General features: G+C 40.0%; 2 protein-coding genes across 2 annotated transcripts; both read right to left on the bottom strand.

Moving 5' to 3' along the window:
* Positions 1–667: 667 nt before the first annotated feature.
* LOC147549132 (uncharacterized) lies at positions 668–1534 on the bottom strand. The gene has a single exon (XM_086668241.1). It carries the CDS (start codon positions 1532–1534, stop codon positions 668–670), a length of 867 nt encoding a protein of 288 aa, XP_086524367.1.
* Positions 1535–3997: 2463 nt separating this feature from the next.
* Positions 3998–4480, bottom strand: LOC147549131 (uncharacterized). The gene has a single exon (XM_086668240.1). It carries the CDS (start codon positions 4478–4480, stop codon positions 3998–4000), a length of 483 nt encoding a protein of 160 aa, XP_086524366.1.
* Between the last annotated feature and the right edge of the window lie 5167 nt (positions 4481–9647).

Raw genomic sequence — 9647 nt, 5'->3', positions numbered from 1 at the left:
TAAGTGAAGAAGACAAACTAAGTACGGGAAGAAATTCTAACTGTTTTGATCAATTTATTTGCTTGATTAAATTTGGAAAAACATTTGTATTTTGATCAAGTTTGTTAACAGATTTGTTCTTTTGATATATTATATACAAATCTTGGTATTATATTTATGTTTATTATCATTTGAATTTTGTGATGGATTATGCTCTTTTGTTATCTATTTCTTAGAACAGGATTTGAAAAGTGAAAACTCTAGTCTAGGAATTGAAACATGAATTCGGCTTAGTAATCATAAACTATATTTGCCATGTTAAATTTACATACTTGAAGATCAAACAAAGGAAACAGGTGATAATAGAGTAACAACTAGTTTGGTTGCAATGAAAAAATTTGAAACAAATGAAGAAGAAAGAAGGATTGAGTTGTGAAACAGAAGAAAAATAAGGTGCCAACGGAAACAGGTGAGTTCGGCCCTAGTGTAGAATTACATGTCCCTCTCACTAACGTTGTTAACATTCCACAACTCAAACACCTTTGTTATTTGAAATTGTCATTGGGATTTTGGGATTTTGGGGGACCGACCCTTACAAAGAAAGAAACCAAAAAGGAAGTCTAAAAATCAAATAAACCATACTCTTACATCTCAAAACTGGAACTAAGAAATTGAAAACAATGAAAATCTAAGGATGTCGCACTCTTACTACTCCTCTTTTGTCCTCGCGTATGAGCCTTTGTAACTCGTCTGGAAGGTCATTTGGTGTCATCTCAGTATAACCCACCTGTGAACTCATTTTGGAAAGAAAGTTTGTCACTTGATTTATTTCTCTATATACATGTATTATTGAGCATTCCTCTAGTCGTACCCATAACTCTCTAATTTCTCGGACAATTCTCATAATCTGCCAAGGGGGTTCCTTTTCTAACTTTGTCAAGATTAAGACCGTGAGGGCTGAATCCGTGGCGATCTTAACCTTGGGCCTATTATACTTGAGGGAAAGTTGAAGGCCCAACAAAATCCCTTGCATTTCGTGCATCAGAACTGATACCCGAGTTGTCTTAACTGCTGCAGCAACAATGGGATCCCCCTCTGAGTTTCGTGGGATGGCCCCGTATCCGCCCCACGATTCAGTGTATGATCCGTCTGTGTTTATGATAACCTCATCACCCAATGGGCCTTGACATTTACATATGGTGGGTGCCTTAGAATGTAAAGGAATTACCAGGTTCCACTTCGCTAATATCTGCTGGGCCTCACTTGTTAATTTCGGTGGTTGTTTCCAAGCGACCACTTTGATCTTAACCTCAGTAATTGTTGTTTGCAATATAGTTTGTGGTGGTTTATTGTGTTTACGAAAGACCATGTTATTTCTCTCACCCCAAATGTGGTAAACGTAGCCAGTGAATACCAGCCCACCCATTCTGCCTAGCAGTGTGCTTCCATGAAACGCATTAACACACCATGTAATTTCATCGTCCCAATTTCCCGTATAGTTACGAGACCCAGCAGCTGTAGTAAATCTGTCCAAATAGAAATCGAATATGGACATTGGAACAAAAGGTGTTCATCCGTCTCCTCAACCAATAAACATAGTGGACATCAAACATCAATATCCAGACCCCATGAACGTAGTTTTGTTTTCGTTTTTAAACCCCTCTTAAGTGATATCCAAGCAGCAAAAGAGTGTACGGAAGGTAGTTTTGTTTTCCATACACCATACTAATTTGGTCCATGGGATTGGTGTACCTTTTTGCTGAATATAGTTGTACGTGTCTTTCACCGTATATTCTCCTGTGAAGTGATTTTCCAGACTACCTTGTCCTCTTCCAAGCCACCTATCTCTACAAAGGGTAGTGAAAGGAACTCCTCTCCTAAGATGTGACAAACATGGTCAGTGAAAACCCATCTGCTATTTATTAAGTAGTTCGATACTAAGGCGTCTTCCCTTAAAGTTGATGCAGAAAGATGAAAATCCAGAAATTTATTAGCTTATGTACACGTCACTAAAACGGTATGGTGGGGAATAATGAGGACGGGTATTGTATCACGATTGATAAATAATATGGGAAATAGCTAGAAAAGGAAGAAGATAAATAATATGGGAAATAGCTAGAAAAGGAAGAAGATAAATAATATGGGAAATAGCTAGAAAAGGAAGAAGTTAGTAGGATGTTGTTGGTAACTGGTTACTTGGTTAGTCAGTCCTATTCGGTTACTTGGTTAGTCAGTCCTATTCAATTAGTCAGTCCTATTCAATTAGGTTCCGATGTTTAAGGTGCCCCACGCTTCTCTTGAGTAAAAGGAGTACCTATGTGTGGAGTCCCATCTAAGGATTTAAATGTGCTGCAAATTACAAACAAGTATCCACCCAAGAACACATTTTCCCTCACGACATCAAGTATGCGCCCATGAATATTGAATGGAAGAAAGTTCAGTCAATTTTATTTAACCAATATATCATGTACATGGGTTTAAAGAAACATCCACACTCTCAAAGACTTTAAAAGACTATGAAAGTTATGGAGAGTTTCTAGACAGATTTTTGTGTACTAATCATATGGGAAGTGCTTGAGAAGATTTATACAAGCTCAAACATTTACTATCCTAAAATTTTTCAATGTGGGATTATACTTGAACATTAATTTAAGTTTGGTTCCTTTTTAACTTAACCCCACATCTGAAAATGAGAGATAGAAGTAAGAACTTGAGCATGATATAGCTTAGACGTGAGGCTATCTACCAAATTAGAGCTGGTCCCGCATTCGGGCTAAGTCAGGCAGCTAATCGGTACGGGCTCGGGCGGGTAGCCGGCGCAAGGCAGCCACCCGAGCCCGCCCATTTTTGCTTGGCAGTACGGGTGGGTACGGCCTGATAGCGGGCAGCGGGTACCGAATTAAATGAAGGGTTACGGGTACTCGCGGGCAGACTCGGGCCCGCAGACATTATTCCCACCCCTAGCTAGGAAGGCCCTAGTTAGGAAGGAAGTTGGTCACAAAGTTGGGGCCTATTTGAGAAACAACCCAATACTTTATTGACACAAAGCATTATGATAGTTGCAGTTTATTTCTTTGAAGTCCAAAGAAGAGTTAGGTAATATGAGTACTATACTAAGGGGATAAACTATATGCTCTCAAATTTATATGTATAATATATTATATGTTGTAAAAAAAGTGCAATTAAAAGGGTTATTGCTCAAATAGCCCACAACTTTGTGACCAGTTTCCTGCCTAGCCCCCTATTTTGTCAAAAATACCCAGACGTCCCCCTTTTTGAGTTACCGTTATAACACTGTTAACTAGTCATCCCCTCTCTCTCCTCCATCTCATCACCTCTCTTTGCCACCTCATCTTCTCGCCACCTCATCGTCTTCACCGGCGAAGGTCGTCGGTCAGTCAATTTTTCGGCCGGCGACCTTCAAACATTAAAAAAAATTATTTTCTCTCTCCTCTATCTCTCTCTAAAATAAAAAAATATCCCTCTCTCTAGATACTCAGGCGAAAGGGTTTCACTTCACCGGAACTAGGTCTGTTCCCGAACATATCTTGGTCTGTTCCCGAACAAATCTTGGTCTGTTCGACGAATAGACCTAGCTCCGGCGAAGGAAAACCCCTTCACGCGGAGTATTTAGAGAGAGAGAGGAGAGAGAAAAAAATATTTTAGAAAGAGATAGAGAGGAGATAGGTGATAACATGGTTAACGGTGTTATAATGGTAACTCAAAAAAAGGGGTCATCTGGATATTTTTGACAAAGTAAGGGGCTAGGCAGAAAACTGGTCACAAAGTTGGAGGCTATTTGGGAAATAACCCTAATTAAAACTCTACCATAAGTTTCAAAACTGTTTGCTTTGTTGATCAATAAACAAAATGTTTGACTTAATTACAAGTGCAAAATATGGGGAGCCTAAACTATTTTTTTTTTTTTTTTGCATTGATAAGCTGGGAAGGGCCCAGACCCAAAGAAAGACAAGCTACAAGAGCAACAAAGCAAAAACAAAACTACAAAGACCAGGCATTAAAGCCAACATTTCCTCAATCTGATTTTACCATTTTTATCATCCTTAAGAATTTGACTCAAGGCCTCAGGGAGGCAGGACACTTCAAATTCAAGAACACCAGCAGGCCTGAGCTTAGAGAGGACGTCAGCAGCCTGATTAAGCTCTCTCACAACATGATGAACACTGCATTGCTGGAAACCACCCCAAAGCTGCTGGATTTGCACCCAAAGAGGCCACACATCCAAAGGAGGCAGCTTATGCTTATCTGCTAACAGAGAGTACACTACCATAGAGTCTGTTGCAAGAACAATTCTGGAACAGTGATGCTTAAGAGCCAAAAGTAATCCAAGGTGAACACCTTGCAGTTCATGAAAGAGAACTGACTGCATGGGAGAAGACCCTGCACCAAGAGCAAAAGCATTCCCATCTGAGTCCCTAAGAATAGCCCCATAGCCAGCTGACTCAGTGTTCAAGGAACCATCTGAGCTGATGGAGACCATCAAGACGGGCCTCACGACCGAACTAGTTAGAGGGCCTCATGGCCGAGTCCATTAGGGTTAGAGTTGAGGAGTTTCCATGTTTTAGTATTTCCTACTAAGTCTAGGTTTAGAAGTTTCTATGTTTGAGATATTTAGGAATCCTAGTTTGAGTCTATCTAGAAGTTTCTAAGTTCCTATAAAAGGAAGTCAGGTCTGTCCTTGTTATTCAGATCAGAGAATATTATGAATCAAGTTTATCGTTTTGTTCTTTACTTTATCAGTTTATTTACGTATTTTATCAGTTTATTTACGTATTTTATCATTGTTATAATGGTGGATTCCATTACTTTTACGCTTCCGCAACAATCTACATCAGTTGGTATCATGAGCCCCCAAAATCTTGATACAAAAAACGAGAAATTTTTTTCTCAACTCTTCACCACGACTTCATCTCTCCACCATTCTTCATCCCTTCTTCCAAAACTTCTGGATCCTGCGGAAGGACATAACGTTTTCAAATCAAGACTCACCATCAACAATAAGGTGTGTGCCTTTGTTATTGACAATGGTAGCGAAGGAAACATGATATCACTTCGCCTCGTCAAAGCACTCGGTCTTCCTACTTACGACCACCCTTGCCCGTATAAACTCGATTGGATTTCTGACAAAAGCGATTTATCGGTTCACCAACAATGCATATTTACGTTCTCCATCGGTTCTTACTACCGCGACTCTCTCTGTTGTGATGTTGTTGACATGGAGAACTGTCATCTCATGCTAGGACAACCTTGGATTCTCGATGTTGATGCCGTACGTTGAAGTCGTAATAATACTTATGAGTTTGTTTGGCATAAGAATCTTGTCATCCTTGTTCCGCTTGAAAAAAACCCGACATCGACTAGAGAGAAACATAAGGTACCTGTTCCACCAAAAATTTTTGAACCTTCTTCTGAAGATGATTCTGGTTCTGAATCAGGTTCTCAATCTTTTATTGCTTTCCCAGTCAATAGTGAAACCCATGAATCCAAGAAACCCACAGAAAAAGCCAATCGAAAACATAATTCCACTCCTTCAAAATGTCTTGTTACAGTTAAACCCTCAACTGACTCAAAGATATCAAGGAAGCCCAACATGAAGGTGACATCTTTTTCTTTTCCTGTTAAATTTAGTCTCGGTTCTATCATTATCAACAACAACAACATCAAATTCAAGAAAAGAAAGAAGAAAAACAACAGAGGTATTGTTCTTTCAAACCCTCCTTTTAATATTATTAGTGATATCGTTATTGATGGCGATGTAGTAGTGCCCGAGATACTTACCAGATTATCAGTTAAATCACTCACTCGTTTCAAACTCGTCTACAAACAGTGGAATTCTATGATACAAAAAGATAGAAATTTTATTGATTTTCCTCTTACCCGATCAAAATCACGAAACCCTAGTCTCTTTATCCGGGTTCGACCTCCAAAAGGGCAATCTAATATATTGACAGGTGATTTGATTGAAAGATACACAGGAAAAGAAGTAGAAGAAGAAAGAAAAACGTCAGCTTCCATCCACACCATATATACCACAATGACCTGTCATGCTGATATAATAACAAATTCCATTAATGGTTTGATTGGTTTTATTGACTTAGATTTATATGGTTCTATGATCGACTATGTTATTCGTTTATCCAATATCAGTACTCGAGAAGAATCACCATTGTCTACTCCACCGTTATTGATGGAAGGAGGAAAAACACATGGTCTCGACCCCATTTATCGATTTGGATACAATCATGCCACTAATGAATATAAATTAGTGGGTATATGGACGAAATGGCTACCCGATGCAGGTGAATTTGAACACTCTTGTGAGGTTTTAACAATAGAAGGTGGCAAAGTTGATGAGTTAAAAGTATTACAAACCCAGATTGAGTCACAACTGAGTTCTGGTACAATAATGTTTGTTTCATAGTGGGATGTTATTCTGAAGCAAATTCATATATTCAAAGCGAAGGCTAGTCCAAGGGAAATTCACGCCCACCTATCACGTAAGCGTGTGCAACGCTTGGGTAACCACGGAGAGAGTGAAGAAAAGTTGGTAGCAATCACATCAAAATCGACGCATCTGGAAGTTACCATAGTTTTCATGGCTTGATGGGAGCAATGGAAGATGGAGACACAGTATTCGGGGTCGGTGTTGAAGTGAACCTAGATTCAAAGGATTATTGGAACGTCAAATATCGCCCAAGACAAGATACATACTTCAATCGTGTTGTAGTTGAAAATCGGTCAGAAAAACTAATTTCCAAGAAGGAAGAAAAATTCGACGAGACTAATAAAGAAGAAGAGATCCAATTGGATACCATAAGCTCCGACGATTTATTTGATCCGTATATAATTACGGGAGAAGAATTTGTTGTTTCGAATCACAAAATTCTTCAACATCAAATTGTGTCATCATTGGTGTTACCTCCTCATTATCGTGAACTTATTAAAACTTTTTGGTTTTATTCATGGAACCAATTGAAATATATCGATCACATCTTCGATACAATGTCCCTTGATGGGGTTTCACCTACTCGAGTCTTTTCATTCAAGGAAGAAGTTAATAAGACACTGGTTCTTGCTTCCCAAAATACTTCTACTACAAAACTGAATTTTGGTGATGTATTGGCTAAGGTGGTTCCAAACTTGACAATTTATGATGAAGTTTTGGTTTATAAGTGTAATAGTCCCACATTGCTCACAAGAGTGTCCAGAGACTGGGCTATATGTGTAAGCTCAAGCTTAGTAAGTACCGAGGCCTTTTGGGTGGGCTTGTGGTGCCTTCGCCAAGAACAAAACCCCGTACCCGTGTGGGCTTGGGCCTGGGTGGTTAAAGCGGGGACAATATTGGCAACTGCTAAGGCTTGGGGCGTTACAAAGTGGTATCAGAGCCGAGGACGACTCTTCGCTGAGGGTGGGGGATTGTAATAGTCCCACATTGCTCACAAGAGTGTCCAGAGACTGGGCTATATGTGTAAGCTCAAGCTTAGTAAGTACCGAGGCCTTTTGGGTGGGCTTGTGGTGCCTTCGCCAAGAACAAAACTCCGTACCCGTGTGGGCTTGGGCCTGGGTGGTTAAAGCGGGGACAATATCGGCAACTGCTAAGGCTTGGGGCGTTACAATAAGTGTCACGAAGATGAGCGTGGGAAGATAATTCAAGTTATTCTTAGGCGGGAAGAAATAGAGAAAGTGCTGAAGTGGATTAAGAAATTCAAGGTTGATTTTTCCATAAAATATTATGTGGTGTTTGTAGTCTTCTTCATCAAATTAAAAGATGATGGGAGATGTTGCAATTTGTTGGAAGTTCCTTTCCTACATTTATTTTTGCAAGATTCTTTGCACTATGAGATTGAAGCTAGTGATTTCGTCCAAGTGGGTGTCCTTCGACTCCAATGCACCGTTCGTTCGAAGTGGGAATTAAGGATTGCATTGTTGAATCTCACTTGAGGGCGAGTTCGTTCTCGGTCGGGGAGTATGATGGAAACCATCAAGACGGGCCTCACGACCGAACTAGTTAGAGGGCCTCATGGCCGAGTCCATTAGGGTTAGAGTTGAGGAGTTTCCATGTTTTAGTATTTCCTACTAAGTATAGGTTTAGAAGTTTCTATGTTTGAGATATTTAGGAATCCTAGTTTGAGTCTATCTAGAAGTTTCTAAGTTCCTATAAAAGGAAGTCAGGTCTGTCCTTGTTATTCAGATCAGAGAATATTATGAATCAAGTTTATCGTTTTGTTCTTTACTTTATCAGTTTATTTATGTATTTTATCAGTTTATTTACGTATTTTATCATTGTTATAATGATGGATTCCATTACTTTTACGCTTCCGCAACAATCTACATCAGGAGGAGACCATCTATAGCCCTTAACAGCAGGCCTGGTGAGCTGCAAATCAAGATTCCAATTATCAACAAACTCCATATTAAGAATGGACCATTCAATCCTGCATTTCCAAGAAGAAACTTTAATCTTGACCTCATCCACAATCATGTTAACAATCCCTGAGATAGTATTGGTCTTCAGCTGAAAGACCCTTGCATTCCTTTTAAGCCAAATGTGGTATATGAAAGCATTAAATACCAAGCAACCAACTCTAGCCTTCACTGAGGAGCCTCTAAAGTGATCACAGCACCACCTGACCTCTTCCTCAATAGACAGGGAGCAAGGCCTAAAAAAACCCCAGCAGCTTCAAAAGCTGACTCCAGACACCCTGAAAGAAGGTACAACAAAAGAAGAGGTGAGCTGGAGTTTCAGAGCCTGTGGAGCAGATACCACATTTAGCAGGGACAGGAAGGCCCCATTTCCTAAGCCTATCCCTGGTCTTCAACCCATTATGCAGAAATAACCAAGTTATAAAGCAATGCTTAGGAACACAGTTGGAGAACCAAACCAGACTCATCCAAGGGACAATCTGCCCTCTAGGCCTAACAACATTTATAAGTATCCTTCAAGTTGTACACACCTTTGGAGTTGGACTTCCAAACCAATTTATCCACCTCCCCAACAACTAGAGAGACATTGCTCAAAGCAGCAAAAACCTCAGGAAGATCAAATTTCAAGTGATCAGGAACAAACCAAGCACCCTCTCTAATGAAATTAGCAACCTTGATCTCAAGGTGTAAATCAGAATGGTACCTATAAGAATCTGAATACCATTCATAAAGCATCCTAAAAAAGAGTGTCACCACCATCTCCAATAAGGTGGCAAAGAATACCTTGAGCAACTTTCCTGCATCCTAGGATCTTCCTCCAGCACCAGGAGCAGTCTTTAGGAGCTTCCATGAGCCAAAACTGCTTGCTCTTGATGAGATTCAACCTAACCCATCTGACCCAAAGAGTGTTCTTGTTAGAAACCAAATCCCAAATGTGTCTCAAGTTAAAGGCTAGGTTAAGGGCCTCTAGGTTCCTAATACCAAGGCCACCCTCAACCTTAGGCAGGCAAACAATATCCTATCTGATAGTAGCCTTGCTAGGTCCAAGTTCAACTCCTACCCAAAGGAATCTGTTAAATATGTTGTTAATCTCCTTATAGACCCTCTTGGGGAGCACAAAGACTGACATCCAGTATATCAACATGTTATTCAAAACCACATTAATTAAGAGCAGTCTTCCAGCAAAAGTGAGGGACCTAGCCTTCCAAGAATGCACTCTGACC

Source organism: Eschscholzia californica, unplaced genomic scaffold (genome assembly GCF_041429995.1).
Source record: "Eschscholzia californica isolate CP2 unplaced genomic scaffold, dmEscCali1.0.p SCAF_3, whole genome shotgun sequence".
In the NCBI taxonomy this organism is placed as follows: Eukaryota; Viridiplantae; Streptophyta; class Magnoliopsida; order Ranunculales; family Papaveraceae; genus Eschscholzia; species Eschscholzia californica.
Note: the sequence above shows the minus strand (reverse complement) of the source record. Positions and strands in the feature narration are given on the sequence as shown.

Coding starts and splice junctions, on each gene's coding strand:
- LOC147549132 (XM_086668241.1), bottom strand. CDS start 1,534: ATGTCCATATTCGATTTCTATTTGGACAGATTTACTACAGCTGCTGGG.
- LOC147549131 (XM_086668240.1), bottom strand. CDS start 4,480: ATGGTCTCCATCAGCTCAGATGGTTCCTTGAACACTGAGTCAGCTGGC.